Source organism: Ciconia boyciana, chromosome 8 (assembly GCF_034638445.1).
Source record: "Ciconia boyciana chromosome 8, ASM3463844v1, whole genome shotgun sequence".
Classification (NCBI taxonomy): domain Eukaryota; kingdom Metazoa; phylum Chordata; class Aves; order Ciconiiformes; family Ciconiidae; genus Ciconia; species Ciconia boyciana.
This window is the reverse complement of record NC_132941.1, coordinates 47,976,348-47,997,002: the sequence shown is the minus strand read 5'-3', so window position 1 is coordinate 47,997,002 and position 20,655 is coordinate 47,976,348. Positions and strand designations below refer to the sequence as shown.

At 37.5% G+C, this 20,655-nt stretch overlaps 1 protein-coding gene across 3 annotated transcripts in view; it reads right to left on the bottom strand.

Annotated features, from left to right (window-relative positions):
- HECTD2 (HECT domain E3 ubiquitin protein ligase 2) overlaps window positions 1–20,444 on the bottom strand; it is a 41,396-nt gene extending 20,952 nt beyond the window's left edge. Inside the window, exons 1-9 of one of the 3 annotated variants that reach the window (XM_072871018.1) lie at window positions 20,163–20,444; window positions 14,713–14,842; window positions 8,534–8,672; window positions 5,958–6,060; window positions 4,944–5,093; window positions 4,275–4,339; window positions 3,161–3,206; window positions 1,953–2,062; window positions 401–549 (exon numbers count right to left, since the gene is read on the bottom strand). In XM_072871018.1, coding sequence (XP_072727119.1) covers window positions 401–549; window positions 1,953–2,062; window positions 3,161–3,206; window positions 4,275–4,339; window positions 4,944–5,093; window positions 5,958–6,060; window positions 8,534–8,672; window positions 14,713–14,842; window positions 20,163–20,384 — 1,114 coding nt within the window. In that variant the 5' untranslated portion in view covers window positions 20,385–20,444. Of the gene's footprint in view, window positions 1–400; window positions 550–1,952; window positions 2,063–3,160; window positions 3,207–4,274; window positions 4,340–4,943; window positions 5,094–5,957; window positions 6,061–8,533; window positions 8,673–12,764; window positions 12,842–14,712; window positions 14,843–20,162 lie in introns of those variants that run through there. The other 2 variants (XM_072871019.1, XM_072871020.1) reach the window with 2 other exon arrangements.
- Window positions 20,445–20,655: the final 211 nt, after the last annotated feature.

Below are 20,655 nucleotides of genomic sequence, written 5' to 3'. Positions count from 1 at the left end.
CTAAATAATTCTATAGGGGTAAGCCAGTTACAGAAGAAATTCTGGCAATTACACATTTAAAACAGTTTGTTTTATAAATCTAAGGGAAACCTTAAACATCGGTTACTTCTGTGGATTTTTGTTTGAATGATCTTCAGTTGTTACAGGAAAATGATGCATAGCAACTATACTCTACTGGAAAGCAAGTACGAAGACTTGCCAATAGAATATGTTTTTGTTGCTTACTACTTTTGGGCATTTTATTGTCGTTTGTACTGTGCCACCATCATTGTCAGTCTCCCCCAGAAGAGAAGTATAAATCATCGCCCCCATATGTGTGTATATATATACACACACACACAAACATAGATATATACACATATACATACATATGCATACATAGTTCAAGAAAAATACCTACTAAATAAAGCCAGGACTTTGGTTGCTGATGGAATCCACCAAGTACATTTCACCATAGGTGGAAACTCTTCAGGTTTTGCAGGAAACAGGCGTAAAGAAATAAATTGCAGTAACCTGTCCACCAGCTGCTTGAACCTCCTCTGTGAAATCCTAAAACAAACATGCTGCAGTTACTCTCATGTGATCGCTATCCACACTAGAGTTTGTTATCAGATTTCAATGTTATTTTTTAAAAAACATGCTTTTGTCCTATACAGAAAAACAAAATTCCAAATATAAGGTTTGAAGAAGCATGCTTTTAAATATTGGCACACAGCAATGCTCTTCAGTGCACCCCAAATAGGCTTTTTAATGTCTGTGATTTAAAAAAAAAAAAAAAAAAAGGCAACAGAATCATTACTTGTTCTTGACTTCTAGCAAACAAAAAGAAAACAAAAATCCTTAGCTATATGACTCCACAATCTGAATACTGAGGAATTCTGAATTTTTTATTTTGAGATACTTGGTCCTATTGAATAAAGAGCGGAAAGGACTTCATACGCTTGTGACAAGTGCACATTTTAAATTATCTGCTGTACCACTTCCATAATATTACAACAATACACATGTATGTGTAGATATATTAAAGCATCCTTTTCTGAATAAGAGCTCTCCTATTTTAATGGTTTAGATTTCCAATACATGTTTTAAGAATAAAAACATCAATATGCCTATTGCATCCTTAACCAAGAGGGTAAACCTTATTTGTAAATACCAATTCAAATGAAATAATATATTACCACAATTTTAAGCAAATCTAGACATATTACAGGGTGGGGGGAGGGAAATATAATTTCCATCCTTTAGAGAAGAAAATTCTTTATTAACAGATTCCCTAGAAGATAAGGGAATTGTGAATATGGCCATTCAAACTTCTTTTTCTACCCCAGCCTGAACTTTTTGCACAGTCATTATAAGGAAGGCAACCTGCATACCAACTTAAAAGCCGCTCTTTGGGCAGTTACCCCCATATGACTTTATTAGTAAAGTGTTATTAGAGTTATTTCAATTAATTAAAAATCTAATGCCCTAACTACACTCTCTCACCACCTCTATTACACTGTGAAGCAGGGACTAGATTTCATTTGTGGTTTTCATAAAATGCAGTAAAGTTACAGTATCTTTTGCAAATTATGCATGATAAAACTTTATTTAAACAAAGATCATAAAGATGTTTGTATTAATAATACAGTTTAAACATGTATCTAAAAATTTAGATACATAAGTTATTTTGCATGTGTTACGGAAAAATAACTTACATAAGTTATTTTGCAATTAAGGCTTTTTTGCATAAAGATATTCATTTTTATACATTATATACAGTTTGCATCTATAAATCAGTATCACTTAGTGGACTATGTCCCAATGTACTTTGAAAACAACAAAAACAATCTCTTTAGTCAATTAAATTAACTTTCATATAATTTATAAAACAGTCAACATCAATGGAAATACAGTAACAATTGTAATCCTAAAAATGGAAATTTTAATTTTTTTTTTATTATTATTTTTACTTTTTAGACCAGTGCACTAGGAAATGATGGTCAGCTTCTGTTAAGGCTGCTATCTGTCTTAGCAAGTGAGCATAGATGACATAAGTAGAAGTGTTACTAAATTGAGGATTCTGAAAAAGATTAAAAAAATGTGTTAGGTTAATAAACTGCATAAAGGGAAAAAAGTCATTAGGATTTTTTCTTATGTTTGTTGTTGCCAGTACAATTACGCAGGACAGGAATTCACAAAATTGCTGTGACAGTGGTAAAACTATTTAAAAAAAAAGTGATTTGCAACTTCTAGTCAAATACATAACTTCTATATTGTAAAAGTATGATTTTTTTTGTTTCAAAAGAAAGCCCACAGGTAATAAAGGCAGTACTCAATATATTTTTCTGGATTATTATTTACTGTGTAGCACATAAATTACACTCCTCTGAGTGATGTGCTTTCCATTTCAGTAATAAGGATTCTCATAGCTCCTGTCTTCCTGCACATCAGTCCAAACTTATTTTCCCTTTTACATATGAGTTCACACATTCCCACTTTTCAGCAGGACATATTCCTTATAATTCATACCTAGTATACCACCCCAGAGAAGAAAACTATTATCTCAAAAAGTTAAATTACCATCTGACCTTCTCAAATAAGAGTAGAAACCTCTCCTTGTGTGGAGAGGTGTTATCTACACTGGCAAAATTTAAAGGGGAAATTTGCTACAAATGCAAATCAACTACAGTAGCAAAAGTAATAGGTTAACACAGACAGAAATCAGACAATGTAGCCTGTCAGACTGGAGAGAGTCTGCTGGATAAAATGCAACACTGGAGAAAGTTACAGCAATAGCAAAAAGTGCATATACTGAAACTTTCTGGAAAGATCAGAGTTACAGCATAGCAATAAAGGAAACCTGGGAATAAGGAAGAAATAAGAACAAATAAGCTGCTAAAACATTTGTTCTTTCAACCCACAAAATTATAGGAAACAATTACATGTTAGTTCATAGTTTTAATCTATGCAACCTTTCCCCATCAGCTATCTTCCATTAAGGTCCCATTCCCATCATGCATACCCTACACTTCTTCCACATTTTAATACATTCTTATAACAGGAAATTAAATGTGAAGTATCTCAGCCATACAAAGTATCTTGTTTGCATAGTATACTGTTTTATAGATTATAAGTTAAGCAGATACATACTTAAATAAAAATACTGTATTCTTCTTACCTGTAAAAGTATACAGTATGCTCTAAGATCATCTTTTGTTCGTGGCCTATGAATGAATGAAAAAATAAGCAGAACCATATGTATACATCATAGAAACACATCAAGAGTAATGAAATCACGCACCCTACAGTTTAACTTTGCTTTGCCAATATGTGTTGAATACCGTATCTAAGGATCTTCACTGCTCTCAGAAGCTGAAAAGGACACTTAAAGATTCTGACTACTTTCTAAAGGCATTAGCATCTGTCTTTTGTGGCATAATGCAAGAGAGAAGGCAAAAAAAAAAGTCAGAATTAAAGAGTAAGAGGTGTTCCAAAGAGGGAAGTCCATGCTGTTGTCTACCTCAGGTGACACCACAGAAGAGTTTATTTGCCCCATCTTAGATATTTCCTGCCAGAATTCTCCATACACTTCTACCACTGCAGCCTCTGTACTTGTTTCTGTTTATCTGCTTCAAGGCTTTTTACATAACCACAAACACACATGCAGCAACAGCACAGAAAAGGTAGTATAAGGTGGAGAAAGGAATAGCCAAGAGCTGGGTCACAGGTGAGTCACAACACAGTGCTGTCTCTTGCTATATCTTTTTGTGAATCAAAGTATGCATTCTCACTTCTATTACTTCTTGCTAAAATGTTGTCATCTCCAAACCTCCTAGCTTTGGGCTATCCCTTTCTGCATCCTGCGCTGCCCTTTCTATGCCATTGCCACACATGAATGGTATTGTGAAGTAAACGTCGGATGAAGGAATTATCTAGGTTAAAAAATGTTAGTTGCTGTTGGGGGGTGTGCGAGGAGAATATGTTTTACTCTAGAAAAATTCCTTAATTAATCTCACAGTTCAGATGCCCAAAAGTTTGCCCTGGCAACGAGCAGCTGAGATTTTGTGGGGGAATGTATGGCTGGGTCTGGGTCTGCCTCTCAGAGGTTCAACGTCAGCTTACAGAGTCGAAGATATATTTCAGCAGATTTGCCTGCCAAATGGAGACAAGTTCTTATAAGTCAAGTAAGTTGTATCAGAACATTTTCTTTCTTTGGCTAAAACAATAAAGACAAAAAGTATATCAGTTGTAAGTCCTGGCACAGCACTAATGCAAACATTTGTTATAATTACCCTTTCCATTCTTGTAGCAGACCATTAATTATTCCTTTTAGGACTGACTTCTGAACATCTTGGGGCTGTTGAAAAAGAGAGGAAAAATGATATCTAATGTAATTATACATATTCTATAGAAGATATTGTACGAACAAGCAAGTTTGTTTTGCTTGTGATTCAAGCCAGCTAAGAAATCTTTGTGTTATGATGCTGAGCTCCTAAGTATCTTTCCTCACAGACTATTAGCTGAGGCCTGGAGTTGTGCCAACAGTGGCTTTCAACACTTTAAACAACTTAAAAACTGTAAGTATAATTTCTAAATTACTCCCATCCTTTGTTTACTAGGCACAGTACCCACTTTTTGCTACCCCCATTCTCACATTTTCCTTATTGCCCACCATGCAGCGTCCCATCACAGTCACGTCATATCTTGCAAGCAGCCTTCGAGATCTACCACTGTATAAACTGTGCATTACTAGTAGCAAAAATTTCCTCCTCTTTTACTAGAGTGGTTTTCATGATTCTATGGCAATTCTCATGGGACCATTTTAAGTATGTTTTGAGAGGTTCTTCAGAAATTGTGCCTATCTGAGGAAAAACTTTTGGTATAAATTGCTTCTTAGCATATTTCTTTGCTGAAATAATTGTTACAATATTTTAAAACATGAATTCTTTTCTTCTACTTACAGTATTTAATAAGGCATCATAGACAACATTCACAAATTTTGCATTGATTCCAGAGTCCTCAATGGTATTAAATGGAGAATTGGTATCTTTCTGTAAGTTAGATAATACATGAAGCTTTTGGTTTTGAAATGTTTTGAATATTTTAGCTGTCTGAAAATAAAATTTTAACAGCAAGTTTAAACAAAACACATACAGATATAACTATTTTTTTCCTTATCAAAACATAAGAATCTAAGTTGCTTTTATTGATATGTGAAAGATGAAGCTAAACAATATTAATCTTACACAATGGCAATATTCATGTAACTCCATTACCTTGTTCATTTTAAAAATGTAAGAGGGTTTGAAATACTAAGTTACATCGAATTTCCATCTTTCATCTTTGTTGTCGATCCATCATCAGACAAAAGCAACAAGATTATAAGCACTCAATATTTGTTAAGTAACTAAAAGTCACAGGTTATTTTGTCTAGGTTCAGGCCCTACTGTCCATATTAAATATCATAAGCACATTTTGCTCTGTAATAGGCAGGAAATATTAATTTAGCATGAATTCAGAAAGTTTTCACACACAAGTATGATCTTTCCCAAGGAAAGCTGAGTATGCCATCACAACACAAGAACAGCTATACTACTTGAGCCCATATCACACATTTTTTTAGGGACAGGGAATTTTTGTTTCCAGATTTCCCTGGGCCTCCATATTAGCTGCATTAGCTTGCATTTTTTTTAAACTGTAGTTTGCATAGAAAATATCTACACGGTCATAGTGTCACAAAACGAACTACATACCAGAATTTTAAAGCTCCACATACACTTCAAATATAGTTGCTTAAAATGGAATCGATAAATCAATGCAACAACAGACTGTCTACTAAAGGCAGGTGATAACATGACAAAATGATCTTAGTGGCCTTGAGTAACTAGCTGCAAGCCTTTAACTGATGTTTTTGTAAACACTTTGAAGATACAAAGCACTGTAAGTACTAAACAGTATTTTGAATTGTTTTCTACCTTAAATGCAGCATTTATCTCCAGGAAAGAATCAAATGTTGTAGAATAAAAATCATGTACAGCTTTCCAATCTCCTGATGACTTAGACTTTTCCACATCATCCCTAGAAAAAATATTTTAAAATATTGGTAATATAAGGGTTCAATCTTCCCGACCACTTAGACTTTAGACTGCACTGTAACTCTAAGCTTTCCTCACTAAGCACACTTAGAAGACAGAAAAGTATAATATCAGTATCTCCTAACATCTTCCTTGTCATTTTAAGATCATGGTATTACAAGAGAACAAAAGCATAGTTTGTGTTTGATACAACTGAGCAATGTCTCTTATTCAAAATGTTAATGCATGGTGTCACAGTTCAGTATGTTAAGACAAATAATTAGCAGAATAGAATTACGCTGAAGATACACTGACATGATAAAATTTCTGAGACTAATTTAGGTTAAGTATGCAGGCTCCTAAACTAGTCAAATTCATTATCATTTGTACAAAATATTATTTCTCTTCAAATTTTTCAAATAAACTTAATCTTTGTATGCAACTGTACACATTCCTTAAGGGGACAACTAAATCTATGGATTTACTCTTAAAGTCCTTTTAAGTGTTGGACCTTAAAGCAAGTATCTCTATATAAAATTTTGTATAATATCATAAATTAAAAAAAAACAAAACACCAAACAAAAACAACCCCAACCAACCTTTGAAGCAGAATTTTATTTTAGCTATCTACAATGCTGGTGATACAAATCCCGGTTTCCCGGTTTGCATCCCCCTAGATAATTTCTTTGTACTAGATATTAACAAAAAAAAGTTATCAGTGGGACATACCAAAATGCTAACGACTTTTTAATACTTTACTTGAAAGAGTAAAATCCTTGATAATTATGTAATTAGGCAGCAGTCAATACGTTAAAAAAATCTGAATAAGGAAAAAATTTCATATCTTCAGATGACCTGAATACCAACAAAGGATCACCTCTTGTCAAATTCTCTTTTATACCTGTTTCCCTTTCCACCAAATACACACACTGACTAATCAAAAAGCATTCCTTTTCCTCACTGAATGCACAAAATTTCACACACGGAAAAGAGCAATGAAGAGTATATGCTCATACGCCTCTTGGAGCAACTGTGATTTTTTTTTTTTTCCATCTGTTTTGAAAAATAGAAAAATCAGGCTTCTTCCTAGGAATACTTCTCCCCATTTCCTGACCAAGATTATCCTACTGCAAAACACTCAAGGGTATTACAGCAGCATAATGCTGCTCTGTGGGTGCTAAGGCTAAAAAAATGAAAAAAAAAAAGGCAAAAAGCGCCACACTTTCAATGAATTAGTAAATACCCCTCTAAGAACACATCCACTCTAAAGAAACACTCTGCCAATATATGTTCACGTATTGCAGGCAGAATCCCCTAGTGTAGACATACCTTATGCCATCAGTTTTTCAACAGTTATGCCATTTCCTCAAATGACAGTGTCAACATCACAATTTTTGGGAACATAGCGATGTTAAGTAGAGGGCAAAAAACCCATTCTCTATAGCCTTGTGCCCACAGCAAACCAAGCAAAGCCAGCAAAAGTTTGTGGTGTAGACCTGACATCAGGGAAACACAGTTAAAAACAATTCAGGTGGTTTCCCTGGGGACTTCTGCTAGCCTAGCTAAGCTGATCAAGCATCGTATACCAAGTATCATAACAGTGCTGGAAGAAACCTAATGCAGATACAGTTTTGAGTAAAGGTCTATACTGATCTGGAAAAGCAGAAGTGGAACACAAGACACTATTTCACATCAATTCTACTTTCCTTCTAGCTAAATCAGTGTTACAGGGCAGCAGCATAAATATTGTCTGCACAGACTCTTTAATCTTAAAACTCTTTTTACTTCAACAAACTTAAAGCATAGTGCCTCTCATAGAGAAGTACTAGAATAGGTTACACTTACACTGCTTAAAATTGTGGTCACATAAGCAGCAAGTATACATGAAAAAAGAAATAAGTTTTTGCCATAAAACTAATATTGAAAATTAATGCTCTTTAACATAATGCATGAAGAAAGGTCATCTGTACTTTTAGCCAAAGTTAGAAATAGTGCAGTCCATGTAATCACTGCTCCAGGTCCTCAAATATGATGTTATACATTTAAGTGTCCAATGTGCAGTGTTTCACACAAGACATGCCCAGTACCTCAATGGACAGGACACACCATAATTGGCAGTACAAACAAAATACTTAAGACTGAAAGGGATTTTCCAGCCTACAATAAGCCATACATATTTTTTTCCAAAACTAAACATCCACTGAATGTCAGGAAATGAATTTCTATCTCTGAAGTACAAGCTTTGCCATTTCTTGAACAGAACAACACTTCAAGCTAGAGACAGTATTTCGATAATTTTCACAGTAACAGAGTTATCAATCCCACCTTCACAACCAGACTAATAACTACTACTACTAGTCAGTCCTACTGAACTGTTCCCTCATTTGAGATTAACAAAATCAAATGTATGAACTAGGACAACATGAAGAAAGTCCAAAGAAAGAAAGTACACTTCTAGAAACACCAGTGTAACTTACTGAAAATCTTTCACAGTTTTGGTTCGGATGGGAAGGGAAGGTTCAGGAGGAATTGGTGCTTTCAGTTCTTGGGGTAGTGTATCTATAGAGATGCGCTGCTTTTGTCGTACATCGAGGCAAATAGGTGGTAGGTCTCTCACTTATTAAAAAAAAAAACCAAACAAAACCCAATAAATACAATGCAATCATATAAATAACAGTTAGCTAGTAAAATATAGATATATAGGAACTAGGGGGAAAAAAAAAAAAAAGAAAACTCACACTGTCTGATTCTATGTGTTTAAACCCCTACTCATCGAAGTACTTTTCTTACCATGTGCTCATCCCAGACAGGATGGAAACTTCCACTAATTGAAGGGAAGTAAAACCCTATAAACAAAAACTGTGTCCTGAGTTCGTAACGAAGTCTTTGTGAACAAAGTGCTTCCTTCTGCCAATGGAGGGATAGAATTGGCCAGTCTGTCTCCAATCTAAGGCTTTCCAAAGATGGGAATCTCTACTATTTTATAAATAAACTGCTGGACAGAGTTGCAAACAAATTATTTGTCTAATACAAAAACAAGGAAAACCAAGACAGATTTTCACAACTGACTTGCTGGCATACTGCTGACAAAAAAAAGAGCTGGTGATCTGTATTCCAACTCATTATTAGGGAAAATAGCAATATACTGTACTTACGTAAGATGTGCTGGTATTACATCAGTAATAACGCACTGATAGACGTACAGCAGCATTCACATCACACAAGAAAACCTCAAGTTCATATATAATTTCATTTTTAGAAATGAGTGCTGCAGAATTTTCATTCAATCTATTTGTAGCTGTAGATGCTCAACCTTCTGATCATTAAGCCAAGTGCCTTCTAAAGTCAGATGCATAAAGAAAGTGCCTATTCTGAACATCACATCTACATGAACCTATGAGGAACTCCAGCTAAGCAAGTTAGAACATAATTAAAAAAAAAAAAAAAAGTCAAAGGATGTAAAGGAATTACAGAGTTACCCAGGGTGATCCTGTTATATTTGCTGTTTGAAAGACAAACCGAGCAGTCCATGACTGGTAGCTATTAGTCACAAATAGTAGTGTTGTCCATTATTGTATATACAATATATATCATAATATACAAACTGTAACACTGGTGTTCCCTACACCTAAGAAAAATCTCAAGCAGAACCATACCAAAGTCCAACTATTTTCTGACATACAAGGACAAGTCTTCAGTCAGTTTTTCTACACTGTGATATATAATTTTAGCTAGAGCTGACTGTGCATCATCTACAGCCTCCTAAAAGAACCTCTCCAATAAATTAAATGGGAAATGCAAGTTTTCTGTCTTGCAGAGAATTACTGTTGAAATGGTAGCATCTTTAAACATTTCTTCTCAATAAATTTGGCTGCCTATTCTAAGTATAAATAGCAGTGCTTTAACAAGGTCTTTCTATTCTACTCCTTCATATTTGATCTGAGAACATTGTATAGGGTTTATGTGGAAAGGTTTTGGCAGAAGGGGGGCTGCAGGGGTGGCCTCTGTGAGAAGAGAGATGGGGCTGCCTCTATGTCAGACGCAGCCAGCTCCAAAACAGACCCATTGCTGGCCAAAGCTGAGCCCATCAGTGATGCTGGTAGCACCTCTGTGATAAAATATTTAAGAAAGGGTAAAAAACACTGCACAGCAGCTGAGAGAGGAGGGATTAAAAAGAAAAGAGAGAAACCACCCTGCAGACAGCCAGGTCAGTGGAGAAGGAGGGGGAGGAGGTACTCCAGACACCAGGGCAGAGATTCCCCTGCAGCCTGTGGAGAAGGCCATGGTGAAGCAGGTTGTTCCCCTGCAGCCCATGGCGGACCACAGTGGAGCAGATATCCGTCCTGCAGCCCATGGACAGCCCATGCCTGAGCAGGCTGCTGGCAGGAACTGTGGCCCACGGGGGACCCACGCTGAGCAGTCTGTTCCTAAAGGACTGTACCCTATGGAAAGGGCCCACATTGGAGCAGTCCTTGAAGGACTGCAACTCATGGGAAGGACCCATGCTGGAGAAGTTTGTGAAAGAGTGTATCCCATGGGAGAGACCCCATGCTGGAGTGGGGGGACAGCGTGAAAAGGACGAGTAGCAGAGATGAAGTTTTATGAGCCAACTGCAACCTCGATTCCTCACCCCTCTGCGTCACTTAGGGGAAAGGAGGTAGAAGAGTGGGGAAAGAATGAATGAAGTTGAGCCTGGGAAGAAGGGGGGGCAGGGGGAAGGTGTTTTGAGTTTTGCTTTTGTTTTGTTTATCTGGCAATAAATTAATATCCTCAAGTCAAGTCTGTTTTGCCTGTAACAGTAATTGGAAAGTGGACTCCCTGTCTTTATCTCAACCCATGAGCTGTTTCTTCTTATTTTCTCCCCATGTCCTGTTGAGGAGGGGGAGTGATAGAGCAGCTTGGTGGGTGTCTGGCAGCCAGCCAAGGTAAACCCACTGAAACCATAAAAAAAAAAAAGCAGTATACACAAACATCCGTTTTACTGACAGTGTCTTCTCAAATATCCTTAAAATGCTTTTTTAGTCCAATTTATACTGTACGTTTTTAAAAGCATTTATATGAATTATGATGCATGTTTGGGATAGACGACACTGTATAAAATAAGTGTCCTCAAAAGTCAAACATATTAAACCAAAATCCTCTATGAATTATCCGAGAACCCTCTAAGCCTTTTCACTACCATTCCAAGAGTTGTTTTTTAAAATTAACTAAACATCAAAGTAGTATCACTACTCCACTGCCTACTCCATTTATCACAGCAGGGAAACAGTTGCTAACAAAATCCCCAAAACCCAAAGGCAGATTCTTTTCACTCATGCTAATGACAGAGACACTGTCATTGTGACTTAACTCAGCCACCATTCATCAGACGATAACAGATCAGAGCTGCCCTCAATCCCCTGAGTATGGCATCGATTATAGATATAGAACCTTGCCCACTCTCACAGCTGGAATTTAAAGCTATTTAAAGAGAAGAGTAGTAATTTAAAAAACAAAGTGGACACATAGATACTAAATTAATTCAAGCCAAGGTGGCAAACAATCACGCCATGCAAGTGCTCTGCTATTGCACATCATTCTCTGAAAGCAGGATGGATTGACCTCAAAGAAACTAAGACTATGTCTTATTTTTATACTCTGAGAAAGACAAGTCATTTTAATGTAGCTCTCATTCTGTCTTCTCAATTTTAAATGGATTAAACATTGAATTATAACCAGCTGAATACACTGAAATGAGGAAAATATTCTCTCCACATCTGCAGAAGAGACAGCTGGTGACAGAAGCTGTTTCTCATTTCAGTAAATTGAGGCTGCAGGTGCTAAGCTGGTAACTTGCACCCTGTCAGTGATGCAATTTTCTCTGAAATACATGCAGCTTAAATTAGATATACTAAATCTGAGTTTTAATAATATGTTTAATAAATATTGTCAACTTCAGTATGTTTTGCCATAATTCAAGTTTATTTGTAAATAGATTTATTTGCTCATACTACAAGGAAATTTAGGGTGAATGAATTTAGAACAGCAGTTATTTTCACGGTGACCAACACAGCTACTGGCAGATGAAAAATTTCAAAGTAGGTAAAGCAAACAAATCTTACTTGTATTTGTAACATTATAAAAGAACTAGAACAATCTAGTTCCTATATAGATTTCATACCAGATCATTGCTGCATTAGAAGACCTGTTATATAAATTCAATCTCTGTGGCAGCTATATAGCAAACAAACCACCCTAGCTTACATGCTGTATTTACCAGCATTACCTTTTCCACGCTTTTGTTTTTCAATGGAATTAACATTCTTTGAACTCAAGCCTAAAGTATTACCAGTATACGTACATATATATACACACATATTCAGAGAGATAGCACATGTATAGATAAACTGAAAAAAAAAAAAAAAAAAAAACACCAACCAAGCATCATTCCTGAATTCCAGAATAGCAAAAGAAGCATTTTTAACTGAGAAGTTTGTTTCAATGACTATTTTTTCCACAGAATACACATACCTTCTCAAAAAATTTTGAGTGCACCTTGGACTGTTAGTAAAAATAATCTGTTTTTATATAGGCAGGTTACCCTGATCCTGAAATTACCAGAATATCTGCTCAATTTTACCCACTGAGCTCAATTTCAAGAATATATCCTTGACTATAATAAATATTGCCATGCATTAGTGTTGTGAAAATCAACAACTAAGTACTTACAAGGCAGTAATGACAACTGGGACAGTATCATGTGCAGCAAGAACTGAAGGCACTTCAAGAGAGAGAGGTGTTTAGAGTTTACCATTCTTGTCAGGTACAAAAAAAAAGGGGGGGGGCAGATTTCTTCTGTCACTAAACAGAAGGGAAATGAATTCTGCAAAAGGGTATGTATTTTTCACATTGCTTGGCCCAATACTAGATTTAATTTTACTTTTTCCTAAATTTTATTAAGCAGCAGGCTTTCATATCATAACATAAGATTGTATTACGCAACTATTCATACAGAAGCCAGACAGGAAACAATTAAGGCTTAAATAATGAAAGACAGTAGCTTGGAGTCTATGAATCAACTGCATGCATGTTTCTATCAAAAAGGCTAGCAGCTGAGTAGTTAATATTGACAAGAGGTCACTTTTAGCTTCTTGGGAAAATAATGTTACCCAAGAAAAGCAAAACATTTTATTTCTCTGAGGACTTTCAGATTCCAACAATATTGCAACTGTTTACATGCAATTCACATATGAAGACTTTTCTTTAAAAATATACAGGTGAGAGCAATGGCCACGTGAAGGTTGTTCTTCCAGCTTTGTTAGCTCGACCTTACAGCACTTTGTAAGAATCAGCAGAACTCTGACCTGCTTTGCAGCATCTTCTTTTTGCCTTACCCCAAGTACTGCCCTCAAGAACACCACTTCTACCTTAACATTGGTAAGTTATGCAGCAGCGAGAGAATTCCTCACTGGCCATCTCCAGCCACCTTGGCTTCCTTTGTATAGTACAAAGTGACTTGAGCAAAGTACAAAATCCTGTCTGAGCTGTCATTTACATGTAATTGCCTTTTGTGTTTCAGTGATTGCCTTTTTTTTTTTTAAGTAGAAAGCACCTCCTTACTCCATAACAAAAATTGCTTAAAACCAAACCAAACCAACAAGTCTTGCATTGACTTTTACTTTTGCAGTATAGCTAGCAAGGATACAAAGATTATTTTAGTAAGGATCCAGTCCTGCAAGGTATAAGCCACCTTTTTCTGCACAACTTTGAAACTGACAATACCTGTCCATAGTTTTGTTTCAAACTTGCACTACTGACATCTCTTAATTAAAGCAGTCTCTTTCTAGCCTCGAATTCATTGAGTGCTATAAAGACTTAAAGAACCACAGAATAAGGCTGAGGGGGACCTGCTCAGAGGCAAGATCAGTACAAACCTGACAAATACAGCCTGTACAGCCTTTTATCAAAAGCCCCAAATTATTGAAATTCCATATCCTAGCCCAAAAATCTAACAAAAATTTCAGGTCTAAGCACAATGTCATCTTATCAGGCTTCACGATTCTAGCCTACCATACTGAATAGACAGCTCCAATTTCTATCTTTTCATCAATTATTGTTACCTCATCATACCACAACAACCTACCTTCTCGCCTTTAAAGCTCTTCAGAACTTACCAAACTTGCCAAAACTCACAATCCTGTGAACTTTATTTTGTGTCATCACTGGCCTTCACGTTCACTGAAAAACAGAAACTCTCAGCAACTGTCTCCCTTAAAAGCCCTATGCTTGCCTCATCCCTGCCATCCTTCAGATGGTGACAAAAAAACCTTCTCCACAAAGTTCTGACACAATTTCTAGAGAAACTGCCATCTGACTGCAGTTAGACAAATAGTATCTGCAGATGGACTGCTGAATCTGTAACTTTCTTTAAAACTTCAGATTATTATTTCATCCTCCAGGTCTATTTGTTTTTCTTATCCAACTTGTCTCTATGTCATAACCTCTACAGAGGATGGACTATCATATATATCACTGCCTGTACAATGTACAGCACAGCACAATTTAATGAAATCTAGATTTCTAGATTTTCTGGCACTACCACAATACAAATATTGGCAGAACACTGAGCACCTACTTAAATTGGTAACTAAGTAACACGGAGCTTTTATTCTCTTACCATTTTTTATGTTGGGTATAACAAGTTGCGTAGGTGAATTTCTGTTTCCGATGCCTTCTTTCTTTTGGTTGATACTTGTGATGAAATTGCTGAAAGTGGAAAACTGATTTTTGGCTCCTCTCTCCAACCCCTGTAATTAAGATGACAGCATGCTATAAAGGGCTAATACATTACTGCAAGAGTAATCTTACCCATGAGGCATTACAGAGAATACTTAAATATCTTGTACCTTGAAATCAGATTGGTAATACCTAAATAAGAGAAACAATGATTCTGCAAGTTTGTTTCAAATTGAATCAGGAGAGATACCATAAAATTCCTTTCTATTACATTCAAAAACTCAAGTATTACTTTGCAGGATATGAAGATATCCTTGGATTACTGTGAGAAAAACACAATACGATTAGAATGCTTTCAACAATATTCTAACTTTCTGTATCCTAATTTCCAACTATTTTTATATTCCTCACTACATCCAGCTCAGTTTAAACTGATGAAAGTGTCACATATTCCTTTTTCCAAATAACCCTCATATACTGAAGTAGTTTAGACAAGTTTCCCAAGACTTGAGATGTCGGGCCAAAAATTCTATGTGAGCTAACCTGCTGATAAAATTTAAATACTGGCTATCTGGGTAAAAACCCCAATGACTCAAAATTGTCAGCATCAGCTGCCACTGAAGAAAGGCTAGCCAACAAACATTTGTTAACACCATGTTAAAACAACCTGCTTGAGTACCTGTATGTGCTGCCACCAAGGAGTCCACACAAGCCTTTGCTAAGAAATGTTCAGTGCTAATGTGTTTTAACAGTGAACAGAAGTGAAATCACACAACAGACTTCCAAAGGATTGTGCCAATCAGTCTGTTTGACACTGAGTGCTATTACATATAGTTATTTACTCTGGAGAATTTGCAAAGCATAGCTGGGTTAAGGGGCTTGCCCAAGATGACAGAAGTCGCATGATGGAGATTTTAATTTCCATCTCTCAACTTCAAGTCATCAGCTGATATCAGGCAAAGCTAGATCAACTAAAAAATATACACACTCTCCCTGCACATCATGATTTTCAGCCTCATATTAACCTAAAGATTCCTTTGCTTGATATCTGGTATCTGCACTCTCAGTTAGGAAAAAATGTTTTCATGCAAATCAAAACTGTAATTCCCCAAACAAGAATAAAAATTCTAGAATAATTAATGTAATATCCTATAAATTTTTTTAAACCCATACATTTGTCTTTCCCCTTAAGAGTAGTAAATTTGGACTACGACATGCAGCCAGAGTTCTGAGGAAAGCACTTCACTTCCACCACAACATCCTGAAATACCACCAGGAGGGTAATAACACAGCCCATAAACCTGCCATGGCGCAGTGTATGCAAGCTGGTATACTGCCAGGAATTTTAAATAACTGTGGCACAAACAGCCATTTTTCCATGGCTTATAACTCAGCAAATTATAAATTTGAACAATCAGCAGGACTTCTGGCTTTAAAAATACCAAGTTTCAATTTCTAGCTCCAAATTCCTTGTATGCAACAAACATTCAAAAATAAAATGTAATTACCACTATAATTTTCACATTAACTTTTCATTTTATTCTATTACCTTTGAAATATCATTAAGATGCTTCTTAAAAATCACCTGGCACATGACTGGAGAAAAACAGACCCTGAACAAACACAGCAAGACATAATTGACTGAAAAAGGACTTTTTAACCTCAGATCTGGATTTGCTTATCTGCTGTGTCACAAAATGTATGCTCTAGGTAGAAAATCTCTGGAGCTTGGACTAGTCTAATTATGATTAATATGGAATAGATATAATAGATAATTGAGAAGAGGAGCTTTTAAGAAACAGACTGTTGCGACAGCCTTTTTGACTGACTCAGCTTTCTAGGTTTTACTCCAGCCATACCACTGAAATAGTAGAGTTGAACAGTTATTTAAAGAGGTTCTTCTTAATGCCACCTTCCTCAGCAGCGCTCAGAAAGAACAAAAATTGCACGTGCTATTTAACTCCATAATCCTGCTCCAACTGCAGTTCCAACAATATTAAACAAACGTATGGACAAAGGCTCTACTGGAAAGCCCTGGAGGAATACTGGGAAACTACATGCTCATTAACAAGGATCTCTGACATCTCCTGGGAGAGTAATCTAGGACAAGTGTACAGCACCCTGTCATACTGACAAAATTTTGTAGGAGGTCAGTGAGCCTCTAGAGCTTAAGACTCTATACATATACTGCCATCAGAAAACTGAACCCCCACATAAAGAATGAGTATGCTTAGAGGGAGTAGGTGGATCAAAGTAATCTTTAATCCTCTTTTTTAAGAGCATATTAATAACTCACAACCCTGCTGGCTTCTTAGTGGAAGTTTTCCAAAGCATTAAGCCTTCCATAAGACTGGAAAGGTACTAGCATTATACTTTATAAATTTATGTTTTTCATTATTGAAGTTAAATTACATGGTGAAAATAAGTCAAACTGTTTGCAAACAGCACATACAGAGTGCTTTCTGGGAAGAGGCAAAAGACCATCTAGAAGAGTTTCTTGAGAATCCTACTCTTTAGCCCTAACATAACTCACTCAAGACCCATATATACATGGCAAGCAAAGGCCAGTGAGGAGTAAAAGGTTTTCTTCCCTGTGCAAGAAGACATGGAGGACACTCAGGTTACAGGCAGCTGTCAATGCAACAGCCTGCACAAGAAGTAGGATTTTCCCTTCCATTCGTCTCTTGAAAGGTATAACATAGGACTGGTTTAGCTTTATGGAAGCCTCTACTTGTTCCTGCTTACGAGGGGGCAAGTTATTTAGCTTCCCACAAGTTTCTTTTCAGAAAAGGAACACTGACCTCCAAACCATCACCCCTTATGCATTATTTCTAATAACCACTTGGCCCATAAGAAAAGCCTGAACTCCTTGCAGGATCACGTTAATTTATTCATGCACTAATTTAATCTCCACAACTTTCCTTAGAAATGAAAGCCAAAAAAAAAAATTAACCATTCTTCCACAATTCCGCATGGCCCTTGGCTAGGAAAAGCCACAATATGAATGACAATAGCAATAGTCACATAATCCCTTTATTCCAACTTGCAGCCAGCTTAAACTCCAGAGAGACATCTTTCACACACATGCTCTTCTGAGAAAAAGGATACCATGGTTATCTATTGACTTACTAAAATTCCGACCTTTTCCACAGCTATTGCGGAGAATGGAAACTGTTTAAAGGATGTGTCACACCTTCACGTTGCCTTCGAGGAAGCTCTAGTCATGCCACATCAATTGCACAAATCTATGGTGGGTGGGTCTTTAGTGCATTGAAGAAAATGTCAATTACACAAAATCTGGGGAGAGGTTCTGAGACAAGGATAACTGAGGCTCACTTCATATAGAGACAAGTTATAGTATCTATATCACCATAGTCATCATCATATGATGACTATAAATGTAGAAATAATAGGCAGAGAGAATAGGAAAATTAAGGTCATAAAGTCATCTGGAGTATCGCTGTATTTATACCAGGCATGTATTTTTAAAGGAAGGGAATTTTAATGGGGAAAAAAAAAAACATAAATGAGCACAGATTTTTTTTTTTTTTTTAAAGACAATAATTTCCCCCTTTTGTCATTACATCATATTACAAACTTTTCCCCAGTTTAATGAGAAGGAAGCTGAGAACATATTTCTCTCTTTAAAAGTGTTTGAGAGGATTTAAGTAACACTCATTTTTTGATGTTCAATCAGAACTTTTAATAAAAGAACTTGTATTAAAATCATGTTATATATGACGAATCTCACAACGTACTTCATGAAGCCCTGGAATTAGATGTGTAGGTTGGTCACAACTAGGGCTTAGCAGACCAACAGTCCAATACCTTCTTTACAGCAACTCATAAAGGTCTTGCAAAAGCATACCTGCATTCCCTATTTGACACATTTGGATAAAAAACTGCATTCTGTTACGAAGAGAGAAATCCAGGGCTATGGAAATCTCTATTACATCTGTCCACAAAACTCTCTCTCTGTAACATACTATTAAAACTCGTATGCAGCTCTTTGTAAATTCAAAATCCCACACGCATTTGACAAGCAATCACACCTAGCCAGATCTGAGCTCCTCTGTAGCAGGGCAACTTAGACAACTTATGCCTGTGGGCAACAGTTCAGAGGTACATGAAGGATGTCCAGCTACAAACAAGTTCTCCTGGTTCTTTAAGGCAGTGGGAATTCTACATAGCTGCCCAGTTGCACATGTTTCTCATTAGCTGAGCTAAGCCCGACACATTTTAGACCAGAACTTGTATCTTTATTCTAAGGGACTGACATTTGCCGTTCAAAGTCTGAAGTGGAGATTTTCAAATAAATCCTGGGCACTTGCCCATTACAGACTTCTCCCAGCAAATCTGTATTTGAATCACAGGAACAAACACATTCTTCCACATTCACACAGATTTGCAAAGCTGAAAGTCTTTCAGAAGACTGGAATGTTGTAGGCAAAACACAAAATTGGCAGAATTGCTCTAAGGAGTTTGCAGTTTGCCTATGATTACTTCATTTAACATTACAATTATTTCACGACAGTCATAAACATTAGATGCTCAATCTTTTAAACTCAAATTATGTAAAATGATAATTTCTAGTAAATCAGATACTTATCAGAACTGTTGAATTAAAATCTCATAACTGTATTACTACAGGATTGGTAAAATTTTTGCTGTTGTTGGACTGAAGTAAGTTACAGAAAGCTTTAACGTTGAGCTATGCAAGATATTCAACTCATGCCAGGAAAATTTTATGTTTTGTAATATGGTATGGTCAGCAGAAAGAAAATCATAACTCCAGCAAAATTAAAATCTCAAACGAGGTTTCTGAAATGAAATTATTCTGGCAAATATCCCTCTCAGTTTTTTAACTGTGTTAACTCATTCATCCATTATCGAAATGTTTTGTCATTTTTGCTTCAGCACAATGTAAAAACCGGAAAAGACCTTTTAAGAAAAAGTTAAAAATACAAAAGTATTTTCCACCTAGCTCTCTTGCTATTAAGTGTACTAAGAGCTGAAACCCTCCACCCCCGAAAATCCTTAACGAACATTCACAATGCTGCAAACCCTCAGTCATGACTAACCCAAAAGAGCAGATCGTTGTAAAATGTTAAAGAACTATAAGTAGATGGAGAATTTATAGCTTCATTATGTCACTGTTTACAGAAGCACTTGTTATTTTTAAGAAACTTGAATGAAAGCCTCTCAACGGAAAAGAACATGAAAGAAAATGAACATGATGCTCTCCCACCACCACGAATAAAGCGGCAAAGCAAATGACAGCGGGGACCGCAAGGACGATCCCGCTCCCCGGGGCCGGGGCCGGGGCCCGGCGGGCGGCAGCCCGGGCGCTGACGGGTCGCTCGGCCCCGCCGGGGACCGCAGGAGACCTACCCCGGCTGCCGCGCTGGATGCCGACGGGATGGGCGGCAGTTTCTCTCGCTCCTTTTCTTTCTCCCCTTCTTCCTCCTCTTCTTCCTCATCCTCGCCGCCCTCCTCGGCTGACGGGGACGCCGCGCTGCCCTGGTTCAGCTCCGCGCCCGGCGGGAGCCCCGCGCCGGGGCCGGGGGGGACGTCGGCGGCAGCCGTGGCCGCCGGCGGGCTCTGCAGCGACATGGCCCCGCTCCCGGCCGCCCCGCGCCTCTCTCCTCACGGCAGCCCCTCAGCCCCCACCGGCACCCGAGCCCCCGCGCCCTCTTCTCCTTCTCCTCCCTCCCGCCGCCCCCGAGCCCCTCCGAGGAGCCGCCGCGGGCACTCCCGGCGCCGCCGCTCTGCTCTGCTCGGGGCCGCCGCGACAATGCAGCAGCCAGGCTGCTCCCGGGCGCTCAGACACCCCCGCACGGCGGGGCGGAGCGCGGCCCTGCCGCCTCCGCCGCGGCCCCGGCGA